At 40.1% G+C, this 20,103-nt stretch overlaps 1 protein-coding gene across 7 annotated transcripts; it reads right to left on the bottom strand.

Annotated features, from left to right (window-relative positions):
• Nucleotides 1-1,700: 1,700 nt before the first annotated feature.
• On the bottom strand, nt 1,701-18,814 carry Cep20 (centrosomal protein 20). 7 transcript variants are annotated; one of them, XR_205705.3, is made up of 6 exons: nt 18,657-18,814; nt 15,893-16,090; nt 12,555-12,639; nt 6,112-6,248; nt 3,063-3,222; nt 1,701-1,946 (listed from the first exon to the last, which is right to left on the bottom strand). XR_205705.3 is itself a non-coding variant. In XM_004855785.3 (5 exons), the coding sequence occupies exons 1-5, from the start codon at nt 18,682-18,684 to the stop codon at nt 1,879-1,881; spliced, it is 516 nt and encodes a 171-aa protein (XP_004855842.1). In that variant the 5' UTR covers nt 18,685-18,813; the 3' UTR covers nt 1,701-1,878. The 7 variants fall into 7 exon arrangements, 2 of the variants coding, with proteins under 2 accessions (XP_004855842.1, XP_012931913.1); XR_001184204.3 differs by lacking the exon at nt 1,701-1,946 and adding an exon at nt 4,972-5,100; XM_004855785.3 differs by lacking the exon at nt 3,063-3,222 and having other exon boundaries at nt 18,657-18,813.
• Between the last annotated feature and the right edge of the window lie 1,289 nt (nt 18,815-20,103).

Genomic DNA, 20,103 nt, shown 5'->3' with positions numbered 1-20,103 from the left:
CCGTAGATTATGATGCCATCCCCAGAGACCGACCACAGAAGACCCCATCCCTGACAGCCTAAGAAGAGTAGCTTTCCCAGGGGTACGGCTGACACCAACTACGCTCCACCAGCCCTATGCCACTCTCTCCAACAGCGAGCTTTCTGAGGGCCCCAACCACAAGCCCAGAGAGGCAGCCCCAAACCTCTTTCTGATTCTTAACAACAGAACATTCTTTACAAAAAAGTGAGGTAATTTTTAAATTAAATAATACACTCAAAGTATAAAATGTGCCTAGGCACAAACAAGGTACAGAACAATGCATACAAAAAGCACTATGGACTACATGTGATGATTTTAGCATTCATGATGATGATTTTATATCAGCATCCAACATTATAAACTCTAGCATTTTTTCTTAATCTAGTCCTACATGATTGCAATTCCTGAGGTAAACTTAACATCCTTGGCTGTAAACCAAGTCCTTTGGGAAAATTCAGATATTTAGATTCCCACATACAATACAATGCAATTCATAACTGTAATCAGATATTGGAGATTTAAAAATGGAAGTGGGCTCTTAAAAGACTGCATCTATATGTAAAATGTGTAGTTTAAAATGGTATCATTAATATTTTTCTGGAGCTGGGAGTGTAGCTCACTGGTAGAGCACTTACCTAGTGTGCTCAAGGCCCAGGGTTCAATCCCCAGCAGCACAAAAAAAAATTTTTTTTGCATTTTGATAAAAATTCTTAAATCTATAAGGAGTAACACTTACTAACATCAAAAGTTTCCCTAACTTTCAAAGTCAGCACAGTCCTAGCACCCTATGAGGACTCTGGCTCTGCCCTGTGGAAGACACTTCCACTGCACTCTGCCAGTTCTCCAGCCAGCCCAGGACGCTGCATTCAGAATATCCCCGTGGCTCTGGCCAATTAGCACTGTCTAGTACCACAGCTGCTTCTGTGAGGTGAGTCTGTTGCTGCTGCACTATAAAACTTCCCCAATAAATATCAAGAGCATTTAGAGATAGTACTGGAAAAGCTCTCACTCTGTTTCAATCCAAGAATGAAGACTGATCTTTAATCAGCCTTTCAGAGCCCGAGGAAGAAGCGGCCAGCCCTTTAGACTGCATCAGTAGTTACACAACCGAGAGCCACAGGGCGCTTAAACAATGCCATCTATTAAAAGTCACTCTCTGGTGTTTCTCCCCAAGCCTGTGTCTTTATGCGTATTTTACATTCTTCCTATAATAAACTCTTTGTTTTACTTACAGCAAAATTAAAAGAATGATTTCCCCCTCTACCTTTTAATTAAATCTCCCAGTAGAAGCCAAAATGGTCTAAGGAAATAAAAAGAACATTGTTACCTAGTTTAAAAGGTCAATTTTAGGTAGTAATTCAGCTATTCCATCTAATTATGAAGGGTTAAATGAAAAACAGCTACTTTTAAAATAAAACAAACTTTACAGGAATTAAGGTTTTTCTGGCTATAATGTTCTTTTAACTTCCTTTTAAAAACACGAATGAATTTTCCTACAAATCCACATAATTCAAGTTGAAGAAAATGTAATTAATGTGCTATGTCAAAAAGCAGGACACATGGATAAAAATCTTTTTTAGAAGAATATACAAATTACTGAAAAACTCATTTTTCACAAACTTAAAAAACTTTTTCAATATTTCCTAAAAACAATGTATTTTCTTTCCAGTCACATCCCATAAGGCAGATGACAGCTTTTATTCACAAATGCAGTGAAACATGGGGGTCTAAATGTTTGCAGAAACTCAAATTTCTACAAAACACAAATAAAGGTGCATACTGGTAACACTGAGATAATAAGTTATTCGGTACACGTCATGGTGAGATGAAAGACGCCCTAAGAGACGCGTCATCTCCTCACTGCTGGGAAGCACGGAGCTCCTGGACACTGGTGCTCGGGCCCCTCTCCTTTCCCAGCGGGCCATCTGGAATGAACAGAAACAATACAGTCGAGTCAATACAGGGAGCCAGGCAGATACACTGACACGTATTTTAGGATGCTGTCTATTTTGAGTTTAGAAGGTGGTTTAAGGCAAATTTTTTTAAAAACCCTAATTTCTTAAATGCCCTGTAGAAAACCAGAAATATTTGGTACTCACTCTAATTATTCAAAAGTGTTTGACTTGTTTGTTAAGTGAACAGAGTGCAGCACGGAGTAAACCCCTGTGTGCAGAGTTACAGGCCTCTCTGATGTGTAAGGAATGGAATTCACAAAAAGAACAAGGTGTTCACTGGGCATGCTGAGGACTCCAAAGCCCTTCAACTGAAAAACAAAACCTTCAAATCCTCCCAGCTGCACCCTCTTGTGGCAAGAAAAGAAACAGGCCCTTTACATCTTCCTGCCAAAATTGTAAAACTATCTGGGGAAATTGTGGGCAATGTTTTTAAAAGCCAAAAAGAAAGACAAAAGCTCCATAAGAGGTCAGGGGAGCCTAGAACCCGTAACCACTGATAGCACTTGGGCAACAGCAAAGATGGGCGCCTCCACTCAGTTTCTTGTCACAGGAGTGTAAGACTAACGGATAGAAGTGCTCTAGATTAGAAGAATCCAGAGACAATATTCAAAGACAACATGAAATGCAAAGCAAAAACTAGATTCTTGAAACTATGTAGGGCCCTCGGCCTCCAAACACTTTTACAAGGGGAAAAAAACACTTTTATGTGACAATTTAGGTAACAGAAGACAAAGAAGCCAAATTCAGATAAGCTACTGGAAAAAGTTCAATTTTCACACTCAATTTTCTACTCCCTGAGACAATGTGATCTCCCACAGGGTTCCAGATCCTCCACAGCTCATCAGCCCCAAGACTAAGGCCACTTTCTACGTCTGGGTAACAGATCAAAATCTCTCCCCACCAGTCCCGGCAACTTTGCTAACAAAAATTAACAATTTCCCCAGAGCATAATGATTTTAGGTCTTTTGGAAAAGTCCTATTTTAAAAGCTAAGTCTTTTCGTGTGTGTGGTATTGGAGATCGAACCCAGGGGTGCTCTACCACTGAACCACACTCCCTCTCCCCACTGCACAGGCTGGGTTCCAACCTGCAATCCTTCGCCTCAGTCTCCAAATTGCTGGGATTACACATGTGCCCACTGTCTTCAACAGAAGTCTATTATTTTTGTACTTGACAGTGCAATAAAGTTGAGCTGGTAAAGGTCTTTTCTGTTATAAAAATCTCATCTCTTTTTTCCCATCTTGTCCCTTTTGAATTTAAAAAAAGTTTATTTATTATTAGTACATGTTTGTAGTACATAATGTTTACACTCCTTATGGGGCACTGGTTCATATACATAATGAATCTTAACTCTGGTTTTCATCCCCTTCCCCTGCCTCCCCTCTACCCATCTCTTTACTCCCCACCCCATTTTTGTACCTGTTTGCAATATGTACTATTTACATTCCTTGTGGAGTTGGCACAAGTAGAGCAAAAACTACTTTGCCTCCAAGATTACAAATGCTAAGAGCAGCAGGACTCATGAATTTCCAAGGTGAATGTGCCTCTACAAATCATTTTCAGGTTTTTTTGAGCACTTTGAAAGGTTTCATGAAAGAAGTGTTTTCATTTCGGCATGCTTCAGACTTATTTTCAAATAAAAGCATGCTTCATTTTACATATTTCATTTTAGTGTCATATATCGCAGCTGGCTAAGCTTATGTAGAGAGAAGGTGCTGTAACCTGGATTATCACTGTATTACATTCACAACCTTTTCAGTGCTGTCAAAGAATAGTTATGCAGCTTCAGAAATTAAGCCAGAGAGTAAGTGCAATGCCTATCTGTGTTCCTGAAACATGATGTAAAAATTTGGCTGACAAGTCTTCTCAAGTCATTGCACTGAGTCACTGCATTATTATGCCAAAAAAATTTTTGATGATCAAGAAAATAATTTACAAAATCATTGCTCTCATCCCACCAGTTCACTGGTCAGCCTCATTTCTGAGCTTTTCAAGAACTCAAACCTGCTTTAAGGACTCACAGTCCTCTCCTGGATGTATTCTGGCACTTTATATGTCAAAGTGTTTCTGTTCTTCCCTCCATCTCTCTTCTTCCATCCCTTCCCTACCTGTGGCTTAAGGTTACAAGTAGCTAATCTGTGACTTTTATCTCAGAACAGAATTTGGATGAAATATTGTTACTTCTAAGTTTCTTTTTTTTTTTTAAATTAAGTTCTTTTATTGGTACATTGTAGGTATACAATACAATTACATTTCTCATTGGGAATTGTACCTTTACATAATGCATCTTGGTTCTTATTTTTACTTCTAAGTTTCTTAATATACTTACTAGTATAAATTTAAGGAGATTGATTATAAAAAGCTTAAAAGTCAGAAAAGTTATTTCTCAAGAGGTTATTTTTCCTTATGGTACTAAATCAATGTCTTGGGGTTGCTATGTTAATAAATGTTAACGTGTCACCACTGGTTACAACTGAATACTGTCATGTAGTTTTGGTATAGAAACTGGGAAAGCCTTTTTGGAGGGGAATTAAATAACATGTACTCTATTTTTAAATATGCATTTGCTTTGAACCTGCAGTTCTACTTTGGGCATCCACACAAAAGAAATACTTGTATGTGTGGCCAAAAACACACTGTCACATTATAATACTATAAAAAAATGATGACAGCAATACCATGGAACACTACACAAAGATCCACAGGCACTGACAAGTTAAAAAAGCAAATTTCAGGATAATACACAAAATAATGGTGCATATATACTTAACTACACAGAAACTATCTCTGAATGATACCTCCCAAAATGTTGACAGGGTATGTTCCATAAAAAGAAGGAGGATTGTGGGGTCAGGGAGAGGCAAGTAGGGGAGAGGTTAAAGGATCTTTATATTATTTTAAATTTTTTGAGATTTATTGAAGTAGTTGAACAATTACTGCTTTATTTTGCTTTTAAAGTATTTGACAAATACAAGGCACAAGGGTCTGTTCCTTACCAATTCCTGAAAAGAGAACCTGGAAGCATTTTCCATAATCTGAAAAGGAGCAGCATACTGGAATGGCAACTAGACGTGCTGACTGTTAACTACCATCTGCTACGGGCCTCTTAGTCTTGGTTGTCTCAACTGTAAATAAGTGGGAAAATTTTTTTTCCAATGTTCCATCCAGCTCGGAACTATAAGATACACAGAAGGATAATTCCTAGTGAACTCAGAAATAATCTTCAAAAGAGAGGTTATCCTATTCACAAATATTTTGTTTTCAGATCTTAAGAGACACCAAATATCTAATAAGGTCAAATATCAGTCAGAGCAGCTTAGAAAAGCTACAAATGGCAATATACATTTTAGGTGGTTGCTAAAAATTTTTTTCAACCTTCAAGAGTTGTAACTGTGGGCTCGGGGTGTAGTCCAACGGTAAAGCACTTGCCTAGCACGCATGAAGCCCTGGGTTCAATCTCCAGTACCACAAAAAAAACGGTTGCATTTGTTCTGCTAATGAGATGCCTGGGCCCCACTATAACCGTCCTTGGTAGAAGAGATGGGTGTCTCCCATGGCCGGAAACACTGGGCTATAATCCACTCAACCCAGGGGACCAAACTGAGGTCCTACCACTGATGTGATCAAGACTGCTGAAATCTCATTTTAACAGCGAGCTTTCTGAAAACAAAGTATGGGCCATTCTAAGAATCTATTATCTGTAAATAACTACCACCTATCATAAAAAGTACCCTGAAAACACAAAGGACACATACACCTGTGTCTTTTCCATCTGTGTTTGGCACTCTTGTCTTTTATTTCTCAGCCTTTGGAAAAAACGATCATTTCATTTAAAAAACTACATGTAGAATGTTACGGATTATGACTAAAAATGTATGTGAAAATCAGGTTTTTCAATATGGTCATACAGCAATAATCTCTAAGAATTTTTTTCAGTTATTCACCTGCTGCTTTTAAGATTTGCTTTCCAAAAAGCATTATTTTTGGAGGTTAAGTAACATAGGCTAACTATATTAGACATAAGCAGAATTAAACTGTGACTCCAAGGCTCAGGAAAAGCTCCTCTAAGGATAAAACTGCACAGGAAGGAAAATACACTTGCGGAAGCTAAATGGAGAATCGCAGGGAACTCATACCCTCTTGCTTTCTCCCACTAGGCGGCCTGCCAAGATCTGGGTTTGGAGGCTGAAGTGAGGACCCTTTCAGGAGTGCGCTTCGGATGCCATCCTTGGTGCCGTGCAAGAAGTGAGCTAAAATTCCATATAAAAGAGGTCTAAGGTGGGGAGAAAGTAAAAAGAAAAAGTCAATTAACTTTGCATTACAACAAAACAGCTTAAAACAATTACGCTCGGATACCAAAATGGCCAAGTAATTCACTAGACTTTAAAGAGTTGGTTCTCCAAGTTGCAAACTGTTCAGTCTTAAACATAAAAGTACCACTTACATGTGGCTCAGGGCTGTAATCCCAGCACTCTAGGAAGCTGAGGCAGGAGGACTGAAAGTTTGAGCCCAACCTGGACTTAGCAAATTAGCAACCCTGCCTCAAAATAAAAATGTTTTAAAGGGTTGAGGATGTACCTCAGTGAGATGGCCCTGGAATCGATCCCCAGTATTAAAAAACAACAAACCATAGAGAAAATATGTTAACAACTTAAAATTCATTTAAATTGAAATACAATTTCAATTTATAGGGATTCAGCTCTTAAACTCCAAGCCCAGGACAATATTCCAGTGTCTATCACTGTCTGACATGCAGCAGGTGTTCATCCAGTAAAACACTGTTGACAAATCACTGACCAGAAATGTGCTCATGTCCTACAGGCTATACTGGCTGGGTTCAAGACCTGGCTTTGCCGCTTGTCAGCCACGAAGCCTTGGGGGGATTCACTAACCTCATAATAAATGTTTCCTCCTCTATAAATGTGGATAAGCATAATCCCTATGCCACAAGGTTTTTAGGCAGTAAATAAGTTAATAAATGTCATATTTAGAACTGTGCTTGGCACAAATTACACGGTCCATAAATGATTGCTACACAAGAGGGGTAATGTTTGCAAAGCTACTGTACAGTTTACAAATCACTCTTACCTTTGTTTATCCTCAGTTTGTGATGTCATAATCATTATCCCCAACTTATAAATGAGAAAATAAGGGCCTAGGAAAGATTTGTTAGAGTCCTTCTGAGGATTTATGCTTATACCACCAAATGCCATATTCTTTTTTGCATAACATGCTTCCTGGGCACCCTTGCACAAATGAAAGCTGCTTAGCTGACAACTCAGACGCATCCCCCTTGGTTTCCAATCTCATCAGTGAAGATACAATTATCTAGATTTATTTTTTGAGATTTTGAGATTAGTTGGTCTGACACTCCCCCCCCCCTTTTTTTTTTTTTTTTGGTACTGGAGATCAAACTCGGGTCCTTGCACTTGCAAGGCAGGCGGCAGAACCACTGAGCTAAATCCCGGCCCTGACACTCCCTTCTTAAACAGAACCTAACTGCCCTTTTCGTGAGCTGAATTCTTTTTTTTGAGCAGGGTCTCACTATGTAGTTCAGGCTGGCCATGAACTCCCTATGTAGCCCAGGCTGACCTCAAACTTATACACTGATCCTCCTGCCTCAGTCTCCCGAGTGCTGGGATTACAGGTGTGTGCCACCACACCTGGCCCGAACTCACTTCTAACACACAGAATAAGGTGTTAAGTGACAGTGGCTTTTTCCTTGCTTTCTCTCTTGGATCACTGTCGCTGAGGGATGGCAGAAGTCTGAGGTCGTTCACCAGTCCCATGAGAGGAACATGCACTGAGGAACTGAGGCCTCCTCAGCAGCAGGATGAGAGGGCTGTGTGGAAGCAGCACCACTGGCCCCAGTCAAGTGTGCAGAGAACCACACCTCGAGAGGGCCCGAGCCAGACTCACGCAGTGGAGCTCATCTCCCAGGTATCCCACACACAATACAGGTTTGCTGTTTAAGCCACCCAATTCTGGGGTAATCTGTTAGGCAGGACAGTAAATTCCTCTAACATGATGCCTCAACTCTCAGGAAAGCATCACCTAGGGATATAAAATACATCTTTGTTTACTTTAAGTTAACCTTTTTCCAGCATCAGTTGTTTCAAGATAATTGCTTAATTTTAAACTTTTTAACATACAATAAAATTTACTTAAGTTTTAAAATGTTTAAATTACATATTTCAAATTATTAGAAAATACATAATTAGTACGTTTAACCTAAATTTTAAGGACATTAAGGTTTATTTTTTAAAAAGGTCATTTAAAGAAAAATATAGCCTACCTAGGTGTGGTGGTGCACACCTGTAGAGGCTGAGGCAGGAGGATCACTTAAAGTTCAAGGCCAGCCTAGGCTACATAGTGAGTTCAAGGCCAGCATGAACTAATAGCAAGACCCTGTCTCAAAAAACCAAAAATAAAATAAAATAAATAAAAAGAAAAGAAAAGAAAAGACAATACAGCCTCAGAATACCTTACCTGCAATTCTGGAAAGCAAAACCTCTGAAAACTAGAATTTTCTTCCTATACTAGGCACATACCCATTTGGTATGGCAGCCCAGCTTTACCTAACATAGAGTTATTAGAGACTTTACTAGGTATGAAAATTCTCACATTTTACTAAAAAATATAAATGTGACTATAGAGTGCCACTTTAGACCCCCTACTGTATACTTGCTATTTGTTATAGGTACCATATTACTTTTTAAAATCTGAAACCTGGACTTTCAAGACACACCTGGCCTCAAGTGTTTTTGATCAAGCACTGCACATCTGTACTAATAAAATGAGCGGCAGATGGATACAGCAAGGTGTGAGCATAAGTCACTGAAGTCTGAGAAAAAAGGTATTGAAGCCCCCCAACTTTGTGGAAATAAAGCCATCATCAACTTAATACTCTCACCTGCAGCAAATACCTCAAAGCCACCAAGAAGCCAGCAGGCATGTGACAGGCGCCCATTCCCAACCACCGCTAAATCCAAACTGACGCCTTCTGTTTGAACAAAGCAATACCTCACTGCTCATCCCAAGTCACAGATTCCACCAAGTTATTTTTTCCCAGTGTTTTCAACTATAGTACTTATATATTTTGCCAAAATTATCAACATCTATGCTTTTTAAAGTGTTACCCACTTTTGGTTTAACACTGAAATATATAAATGCAGTGATTAACTGTACCCATGAACATCTATGTGAGCATCACATGTACAGGATGTGAATGACTGTGGCAAAAAAGGATTCTTCTGTCGAGCAAGCCTGAAATCCTAAGTTTCAGTGCAGGATTTCCCAGAGTAACTGCTTCAATAGTGTACATCATGAATCTCCAAGAGGGATGTGGTACCGCCAGGCTTTCCTTTTCGGAATCCCTTTGGTGGTGAACATCTCAATGAACAAGTACAGTATTTCCATGGATCACACTCTGGGAACAGCTGATTCCCAGATGAAACACTGAAGAAAACAGCATTCAACTGTCTGATCTCCAGAGTCGACCACAGTGTCTGACACGAAGCAAGTACTCAAATATTTTTAAGTGTAATAGCAAAACACTGGAAACAACCTAAATCTCTATTAATAAGATAATGTATAACTTGATTACAGAACATAGACAACTATAGAACTGTTTAAAACAAAAAGGAAAAAAAACCCAAAAAAAACCAAAAAGGAAAAACATGGTTATGCCAGGGAGGAATGAGAATAGGAGAGGTGGCCTTCAAAGATGTCCCTAACACTATGTAGTTAAAAATCTCAAAGACAAAGTATAACATTCCAAGTCTGAGAGGAAAGAACTGAGACGTCTGTTAATCACTCTGTGCTTCTCTATATGTCTCAAATAATTCATAATCTTAAAAAGATGAACATTAAAAAAAAAGATGAACATTTATATATGCTGGCATGAAAAATAAATTGTTGAAACACAATCCCTTATATATGTAAAGAAAATATACCTTGATGTGCCTTAAATATAGAGTAGCTGGGAGTGGTGGCACATGCCCAGAATACTTGCACTCTAGCAGGCTGAAGCAGAAAGACTGCAAGTTTGTACCCAGCTTGGGCAACTTGGTAACTTAGCAAAAACCTGTCTATAAATGCATGAATGAATGAGTGAATGAATGCCTGGATATGTAGTTCAGTGTGGAAGTCCTAGTACCTCTTCCCCCCAAAAAAGCAATTTCAAGAGTTACTTTTCTAGGTAAATACATTGTTATAACAATGTTTCACTAGTGCATTATCCCCAAAGTGTACTTATTCAGATTATTTTCTATTCTAGATTTAAAATGTAGTATAATGGCAATTATCTTCCTTGTTAATCAGATTAACACTGCTGCTAGATACTTTTGCAGCTATTTAATATTAACGTGAAGATTTTAAAGAAAAAAGATTTTTAAAAAAGAAAATACAAATCAATGGAACCAAGTTAAAAAAGGTTTTCTTAGCTGGGCATGATGTTGCCTGCCTGTAATACCAGCACTCAAGAGGCTGAGGCAGGAGTATCACAATTTGAGGGTAGCTGGGGCTACATAACAAGTTCAAAGTCAGCCTGAACTATATAACAAGATCCTGCCTAAAAAACAAAAACCAGAAATGTTTTCCTTTTTTCTTTATCGAGATCGCTGATTTTATAAAAAATTTTCTTGGTTCAATGTAATAAGCATTTTATCTTATAAAGAGCCCTGTGAGATACCATGACAGACAGAAAACATTTCAGTCTCTTCTCTTAAAGATTCCTGCCTAGTGGAAGAAAAAGCAGACAGTTAACTTTAAGAAAGAATGAAATATATGTGTAACAAAAGTATAATCAAATCTTAAAGAAAAAGAGAAACTTTAACTGGAAGAGGAAGAGAAAACTATCATAAAAGAGTTAGTATCTGAGCAGGATCAGTAAGATGAAAGATGCTCCCACAGGGGTTAAGAGGAAGAAGAAAGTATTCTTGGCCAGGGAACACTGCATGCAAAAGCAAGCAAGCGGAAAGGTGCACGATGTCTCCGTGGGATATACAACAATGTGTGAGCAGAGCCAATTAGAGACAAAGGTAAACCGATAGAGGCCTAAAAGACCGTGCAAAGAACTGGGACATGTCACGTACACAATGGAGTTACATTTTTAAGTAATGCAGTGACTATCTTAGACAAGCTGGAAAGGTAAAACATAAATTGGAAAAGAAAGTGACTGGAGATAAACTAGTCAAGGTTAAAGAGCACAGCATAGGGCAGTGAGAATGGCTAGGAGGTGGCGCAGAGGCAGAATCAATGGGATTTTAAAAGGGATTAGTAGAGAAAGGAGAATGAATCAAAAACGTATGGAAATCTTGAGTTTAAAACCTGAGTGACTGTATGAGGAACCTATGGGGGGTGGTGAGGAAATGAAAATAACACATTTGGTTTCTGGCCACACTGTCTGAGACAGCAGCAGAAACATGGGCCCACAACTGGGAAGACTGTCCAGATTTAAAGCAGTCTCAGGCAGGCACCCTTAAAGACTCAAAAGTACTTAGAAAAGGAGGTGGGGACAAGGAGAAATGAAAGAGGAGGGCAGTGGGGGTTCTCACAATTTAAAGGAGCCTAACACAGTCAACAAAGAGATGGCAAGCACCATTAGGGAGACAGGGAAATAAAGACAGTAAAGAGTCATAAATAAATGACAAAAAGCATTCTAAGAAAGAGGCATCAACATAAAATGCTGCAGAAACTCAAAACTGAGCTTCTCACACTGGCAGCACTCACACACCCACTGTTAGTACGAGGAGCTTGCCACAAAGCACAGCCTAAGGCAGCTGAGACTTGCAGGAGTTAAATTTAATTGGCACGAAACTTAAAACATTCCACGGTAACACAAACACAGTTATGCCATGAAGGAGAATGAAATATTCAATCAACTTTTCTAAAGCCTTCAAAGAAGCATCTTGCTAGAGAAGGTTGCTTTGAGCTATGTACTCAGTCCAACTAGGGTGTTGTTGTTGTTGTTGTGTTTTGTTTTCTTTTATACATTCAGGTACCTCTGGAAAAGTTCAAGAAACAATTACATAGGAAAAGAACTAAGAAACTACCAGAAAGTGGTCACCCTTCTTTTTGAGGTATAGTTTAGTATAAATGGCCAGGGGAGAATTTAAGATACAGAGAAGGCAAAAGAGGGGAGAGCAAAATGATAGTGGGGAATAGCCGCAGTATATCTGCAGTAAAATAAATAAATAAATCAATAAATAAATCAAACAAAACAATGAGAAGTAGCATGGAGTTAGGAGTTGACAGGTTTTTAGGAGATAGCTAAGTTCATCTATAAGTTGAAGTGAAGGAAGCAGTGAGGAGAAAGAGTCAAGTATGAAAAAGAACATGAGAAAGCAATGACTGGGAAGATAAATGGACCAAGAAGCCAAGAGGAGTTACCTCAGAAAGAAGTGGAGCCACAGGAATCTCAGCTCCAGCAGAGACCCTGTCTGACCTGTTCTAGTGCAATGCTTGACACACACTCGATCTGAGTAAGTATCTGATGAATTAGAATGAAACATAACCACCGCTATGCAATTATGACTCCAGTTCAACATCTGAAAACCTATTCAAAAAAGCTTCTTACATTGTGTTATCTTTTGATTCTTCGAAGGCATTTAGTTCACGGATGAGAAATTGTCTGTCCAGTGGAACTACAGGTTGACCAGACTCTGGGGGGAAAAAATTCATGAGAACACTGAGTCTATTAATCTAAAAAGCACATATGACTTTGATAATAACCATACTTACCAGTTATATACACTTTTCAGATTTTCAAAGAATGATGACAGCACACACCCAGCCAGATCCAACTGCATATGATTTTATAACTTCCAAAAACCCATTTTGTTAAATGCATAGTTCAATATAGTTTAACATAAATTCACCTTGTTTTGTTTGTTTGTTTCTTGAGACAGGATCTCACTATATTTCCCAGGCTATCCTTGAACTCATGATCTTTCTGCTTCAACCTCAAAGGAGCTTGGATTGCAGACATGTGTGACCACTCCTGGCTCATAAATTCACCCTTTAAATCCCCTGATTTTGGTTGTAAAAAGACTGTTTTTACATCTAAACTATAATACTGGACTCCAGTTTGTTTTCTGAAAAGCCTATGAATTAAAACATAACAGTACTAATCATTTTTGAAAAAGAATGTCCATTTAGGGGCGGTTATTCTAAAAGTAAAATTAAACTCAATGTGAAATGCTGGCAAGGATGCATGGCAACCAGAACTCTCATATATTGCAGGTAGGAAAGCAAAATGGTACAGCCACCTTAGAAAACAGTTGGAACCCACAATGTGGGAAAAAATCTTCACCTGTTCTTCCTCAGACAAAGGTCTACTATCTCGAATCTATAAAGAACTTAAAAAGATCAGACCTCCCAAATTTAAAGACCCAATCCGAAAATGGGCATCTGAAATGAACAGACATTTCTCAGACAAAAAAGTTGAAACAGCAAATAAATACATGAAAAAATGTTCAACATCACTGGTCATTCGAGAGATGCAAATGAAAACAACGCTGAGATTCCACTTCACTCCAGAAAGAATGGCTGCTATCATGAAATCAACCAATAACAAATGCTGGCAGGGCTATGGGGAAAGAGGAACCCTGCTCCACTGCTGGTGGGAGTGTAGGCTGGTGCAAGCACTGTGGAAATCAGTATGGAGATACCTCGAAGAACTAGGGCTAGAGGTCCCATTTGACCCAGCTATTCCACTGCTGGGGATCTTCCCCAAAGAATTAAAAGAATCATACCACAGTGATATACGTGCACCCATGTTCATAGCAGCACAGTTTGTGATAGCTAAAACTTGGAAACAGCCCAAATGCCCATCAACTGGAGACTGGATAAAGAAAATGTGGTTTTTTAATAAAATGGAGTACTATTCAGCCATAAAAAATGAGAAATTAGAGACATTTATAGCTAAGTGGATGCACATTGAGGTGATACTCTTAAGTGAAATAAATAGGACACACATGTGTAAATACCGAATAGTTTCTCTGGTGTGAGAAACTGAAAGTGTAAATAAGGACTAAAATGTATAATAGGTAATGTGAAATAGGAAGAAAAGGGGCAAAGGGGAAGGAAGTGGGAGGGCTAGGGGAAAGGATAGAAGGGAATGGGATTAATGTGAGAAAATGGAAAAACAGGAACAAAATCTTTGTAAATAGGGAGGGATGGAGGGGTTGAAGGGAGGGCAGGGGAAGGGGGAAAAATAAGAACCAAGAGAGACTATGTAAAGGTGCAAATTTCCAATGATGAATGTCATTATATTGTATACCTAAAATGTACCAATGATTAGAATGAATAATCGATAATGCAAAATAGGAAGAAAAGGTCCAAAGGGGTAGGGGTAGTGGGAGGGGCAGGGGAAAGGAAAGAAGGGAAAGGGAAAATGATGAGAAATGGAAAAAATAGAAATAAAGTCTTTGTAAATAGGGAAGGGTGGAGGGCATGAAGGGAGGGCTAGGAGTGGGGAAAAAATAAGAACCAAGATGCATTATGTAAAGGTACAATTCCCAATGAGAAATGTAATTGTGTTGTATACCTACAATGTACCAATAAAAGAATAAAGTGCAAAAAAAAAAAAAACCGTTGGGCAGTTTTCCAATAAATGTAAGCATACACCACCAAACTGGCAGCTCCACTATTAGCTATTTACATATGTACACAAAAACTTGTATGTACCAGGTTCACGCCTGTGATCTCAGCTTCTTGGAAGGCTGAGGCAGGAGAATCATGAGCTTGAAGCCAGCATGGGTCACTCAATGAAAACCTGTCTTAAAAATACTTGTAGCTCAGTGTGAGGGTTCTGGGTTCAATTCCTAATTCTGAAAAGATGAAGTGGAAGAGGAGGAGGAGGAGGAAGAAGAAAAGAAAAAAACTTGTACACAAATGTGTGTGGTGGCTGGGCGTGGTGGCACATGCCTATAATCCCAGCGCTTGGGAGGCTGAGGCAGGAAGATTGCCACAAGTTTGAGGCCAACCTGGCTACATAGTGAATTCCAGGCAAGCCTGAACTGCAAAGCAAGACCCTGTCTCAAAAAGACCAAACCAAAACAAAAAAAATGTGTATGGTGACTTGATCCATAATTGCCGAAATCTACAAAGAATTCAAATGCCTTCTGGCACAGCCATAGTGCTTTCCCATAAATGCTATTCACAGGCAAAAGAACCTGCATCACTGAATCTCAAGGCATCATGCTAAGTGAAAGGCAGCAGACTCGAAAGTGACCACACACACCCTGCAGGGTTCCATTTACATGACACTCTGGACAAGGAAAGGGATAAGAACAGCAGAACAGCAGATCAGCAACATGCTACGAGTGGGGGAGGCGGAGAGGCTGCCCAGCAAAGGCCACCAAGAATACATGAGGTGACAGAAATGTTCTACATCACGCCTGTGACTGGTGTTAGTCACGCAATTGGATGCCACTGACAAAGTCCACACAATAGTACTAAAAACAGTACATTTTACTGTATGTACATTGTACCTTGGTTTTTTAAAGCTGAGTATTTAATACGAATATGAATAATTGACTACTGACACAGTATTTCATTCTAGGGAAGCCCAAGACGACTAACCGATATTTTCAAACACTGCTTCTTTTCTGAGCATGAGTAGCACCACACAGCCACCTATCACAGAGGAAAGTAGAAATACGGACTCGGACAATCCTTAGGCCAATGAACTTAAGATGCCTAATATTAAATTATCTGTTAAAGAAAGTTCGGGCTATTATTTTCCCTACGGTGAAATAAGTGTCATGAGAACTTGTTCAAGCTACAGAAAGAACCCATGTGATCTTTTGTTACACCACTCTTGGGTAATGAAACTAGGTTTTGAGACACTTACTGTGAACTGGGGGAAGGGGAAGCAGACTTTGTCTCAGATGATACACAATGATCACTTACCTGCTATGAGGACAGATGCTGTGTACTTATATTTGTTGAATTCCAAATACTCTCGAATTAATTCGTTAATTAAAAGGTTTTCATGCGACAATGATGGTCGAGGTTCACGATCATCATCCAGGGCATTGAATATTTCAGCACGGATCCTTGCTTTTAAATGCCCTAGGACCCCCTTCTTTTCCAAGGTGTCCTTTAAAACTGTTAAATAGAAAATATTAATGCTTCAGTTATATAATAAAAAAACCTGCAAGATCCACCACTCTAATGGAATAACCCATTCTAAATGAAGTGTTTGGGTTTTTTTAAAAGATAATTAAAAGTTAACTGTTCAAAACAGCTGGATATTTATTTTTGGTAGGGGGAGGGTCTGAGACAGGGTCTTGCTATGTAGTTCAGGGTAGCCTTGACCACACTAAGATGCCCAGGTTGACCTCAAACTCGAAGCCATTCTCCTGCCTCAGCCTCCTAAGTGCAGAAATTACATGTGTGCCACTACCACGCTGGCAAGGATCTATCTTGACATTGTTAAGCCTCATTAGAAATCTAACACAGGACTATATAACAGCTAACTTAAGGAGTCATGGATGTAGTGTATATGCTAAATGTAACCTAACTTCTTGACGAGCAGGGTCACCTTGACAATGAGATAATGGAACTCAGCTGTACTTAGTATGAATAATGAGGCACTCGAGCTGAACTGGCACCATCCACTGCAGTGGCCTGGAACCTTTTTTAGTCCTTAATGGCTAAATGATAATGTCAGAGAATACATCTCATCCACAGTGCCTATAATATACGAAAAAATTAACACAGCATTGTAACGCAGTGCTGTACACTACTGGTGAAATCAGTGTAGTTAATACTGCACCACATCCTGCCAGAGGCACCAAATCTGCACCCCACAATCAGAAAAATTCATAAAGAGAGTTTATCCATGGAGGCATGGACATCAACTTGCTTTGACAAATAACAAGAAGATTCCTTGGACATATGATTAAAGGGATGCAATCTTTACTAGACATTTCACCGTTTCTTTCCGCTTATTGTTAAATCATTCCCTCAACCTTTTCCAGAAAGAGTAGTTATCAACCAATCAGACTCTGTAACAGGCCCATAAAAGGAGAGCAAAGCCTTGTCATACTTTGGATCATAACTGAAGCCACCTTCTCTAATTCTATCTTTGGAACTCAGATGGACTGAAATTTTCCCCCATCAGAAGTTCGTATCCTGATCACTCTGTAGTACACACAGGAGAGCCTCACACTCAGCAGAGAAATGAGAGTTCATGAAGATGGAATTAGGAAGTCTAGCATGGAAACCGTGCCTCAGGTGCATTCTCCAGGGTAATGAGATCGACCTCTCAGACACACAACCAACTTAGGTGGAAAATGTGAAAGTGCTTTAAAAAGGTAAAGGCTCCAAAAATGTAAGATAATTGGTTATCAAGCAAGTCTTCCTTGAGTTTCTTGTGGACATAAAGCATTTGGAGAGCTGGGGAATGCCCGAAAAAAATATATATAAAAGGCCTCCTAAGTCTGTGTAGGGCATCTCTAAACTCCAGGAGTGATGCTACCTCCTATCATGCCAACCCTTATTATTGTAGTGCTTGAACATTATACCATAAAAACCTCTTCAGAAACACATCTTAACCTGGCTTATCGCTGACAGTGCATCTTTAAACCTTCTGAAACTGGATGCAATATTATATGTCATGTGTATTTTCCAGTGATTTCATGTGAAGTCTGATCTTGTGGACATAGGCATGCCTGTCCCATGACTGTTTACCAGTGTCCAAAATATACATTTATATCAATGGTTACTAAATCATATTCTCAAAGACATTCAACTGTTTTCTCTCCAAATCTCTAATTACTTGCTTAGACTCTAAGTACTCCAAACCCGGAACTGAGTTTATTCATTGGGCAGCAGTATTGTTCAGCAATTAAGACCTGAGGGCTGGTGCATCATATCTGAGTTCCCACACTCTGCTTCTTCCTAGCTTAGTGCTTTGGCCGGGGGATCTCACCTCTCAGCACCTCAGTTTCCACAAAATGGGCACTGGGTTGTTATGTGCAATCAACTAGATGACACATGGCTTCTGAAGCGCCTGACACTGATAACCATAATTACTATCCCCTGACTGGATATCTGTTTCAAGGTTAATGTATACAAATATTATTAGCCACTTCCACGTAACTACTTATCTTTGGGGAAATTTTCCGAAAAAGGAGAACGTCCAAGACAGGGAACGCTGCCTCTAGTTTCTCCCGAAGGACAAGCAGGATCTAACCTACTTCACGGGCCCTTGTAAGGGTCCAACAAACCAGGCAGCCAATGGTTCAGGACTGTGCTTAACACCTGCGAAGCTTGTGGAACTAACATCATCAGCCCGAGCCCGGGCGGAGCGTCCTGAAACTCGCCTGCGACCCCGGGACTCTGGGACGCTGAGATAGGAAGATTAAGTTCATGTCCAGCCTGGACAACTTAGCGAGACCTTGTCTCAAAACTAAAGATAAAGTGTTGGGGGTATCGCCAAGTCCGAAGGCCCTGGGTTCAATTCCCTGGTATCAAAACAAAACAGTCTTTAGACAACCACTGCGCTCCCAGAGGCATGAGCGGTGGCTGACACCTACCAGACGCTCCCCGCAGGCAATGACACCGCAGAACGAGCCCTGCAAAGGCCGACCAAGTCTCTGCGTTTTCTCCCTGGGTCCCCTGCTTTACAGACAGAAAGTCCGACGCTTCCCACCCCTCTTGCACTCACCAGCTTTCAGCTCGGTGACAGTCGCCATGTTTAATGGCCGGCGGGGGCGCGCCTTAGCCGTACGCAAGCGCAGTTCCGCCCCGCTCTGCGGCGTGGTCTAGAGCCAATGGGCGCACAGATTTCGGCGTGCCCGATCCCACCTCTGTCAATGTATTCTTTCTGCGGTTGGGTGAATCCTGAATAGTCAAGGAGAATTTACCAATCAGAGACCGGGGTAGGCGGGACCTCCTGAAGTCGGAGGGAGGAGAAACACAAACAGTTCAAAACCTTTCAAGTCTGGGGGCAGGTGGTACCATGGAGCTCAATAGTAGTTTGCTGAGCCTTTCGTGATCCTGCCAGCTGCTCGTCTCCGCAGCTTCAGGAATGTTAATCCTGTGAATTTCAAACTACAGCAGGCATCAATATCTTGTTAAAATAGATGGCTGAAAGTCTTGTAAAATTGATCGCTGGGCCCCACCCTTGGAGTTTCTGATTCAGTAAATCTGAGATGAGGACGGAGGATTTGCTTTTCTATCCAGTTGCCAGGCTGATGCTGATCCAGTGCCTCAATGCCTGGTCATGCTGTGAGAATGGCGGATCACGGTACTAAGCACCTACTATGTCCCGGACACTGTACCAAATCCTTTACGCTCCTTAACTCAATGATCTCCCTATGATTAGGCCCTTTTTACAGAAGCAGAAACTGAGTCTTCCGTAGCTGAAAAGTCTTCACCAAAATCACCCACAGATGATGGAGGTGATATCTGAATCCACGGCTTTCTCTTCAAAGCTTGTTCTCTTCCACTAGCATTTAATACTAGTCAGCACACATATGGAGTCCAAGAAGTATTTTTGGAAATAATTAGTGAAGAAAAAAGCTCTAGTATCTCAAAGAAAGAAAGAAAAAGGAACATGGAGCCTGGCGTGAAGGCTCCCCTATAATTCCACCACTTGGGAGGCTGAGGCAGGAGGACTGCTAGTCCCAAGGCAGCCTGGACTACATGGGGAGTTCAAGACTAGCCTGGTCTACATAGTACTGGTAAGACTCTGTCTCAAAAACACTCCCCCCAACAAAGAACATAGGAAAAATGTGCCCAAACTGAATGCGAAATTGTAATGACAGGAAAGTTGAAAGATGTGGTTAAATGAGAAGGATCTTTTTTTTTCTTCTTCTAATAAGAGGTATCTTGACCCAGATTCTAGAACTGTGCTCTTTAAAATGCTGGTCAACGCCGGGGATTTAGCTCAGTGGTTCTGCCACCCGCCTGGCAAGTGCAAGGTCCTGAGTTCGATCTCCGGTACCAAAAAAATAAAAAGTAAAAAATAAAAAAAATGCTCGTCAATCGAATAGTAGGAATCCATTTATCAGTGGCTCCCATTGAGCACATGTTCAATGAAATAAAATGTAACAAAGAGAAAACACAGAACATTGTTTTAGTAATATGCGTTCTGGCTCCCCAGGTGTTTC

The sequence above is a fragment of the Heterocephalus glaber genome, unplaced genomic scaffold (assembly GCF_053883595.1).
Source record: "Heterocephalus glaber isolate CG9 unplaced genomic scaffold, H.glaber_assembly_v1.0 deba00000943, whole genome shotgun sequence".
Taxonomy (NCBI): domain Eukaryota; kingdom Metazoa; phylum Chordata; class Mammalia; order Rodentia; family Bathyergidae; genus Heterocephalus; species Heterocephalus glaber.
Note: the sequence above shows the minus strand (reverse complement) of the source record. Positions and strands in the feature narration are given on the sequence as shown.

What these genes read in the sequence shown, in the direction of transcription:
- Cep20 (XM_004855785.3), bottom strand. Translation starts at nt 18,684, where the DNA reads ATGGCGACTGTCACCGAGCTGAAAGCTG. An exon ending in GAATCAAAAGATAACACAAT is followed by an intron (nt 6,249 to 12,554) that starts GTAAGAAGCTTT and finishes TCCCCACCTTAG; the next exon opens with ACCTCTTTTATATGGAATTT. An exon ending in TAGTGGGAGAAAGCAAGAGG is followed by an intron (nt 1,947 to 6,111) that starts GTATGAGTTCCC and finishes TGTTCATTCCAG; the next exon opens with ATGGCCCGCTGGGAAAGGAG.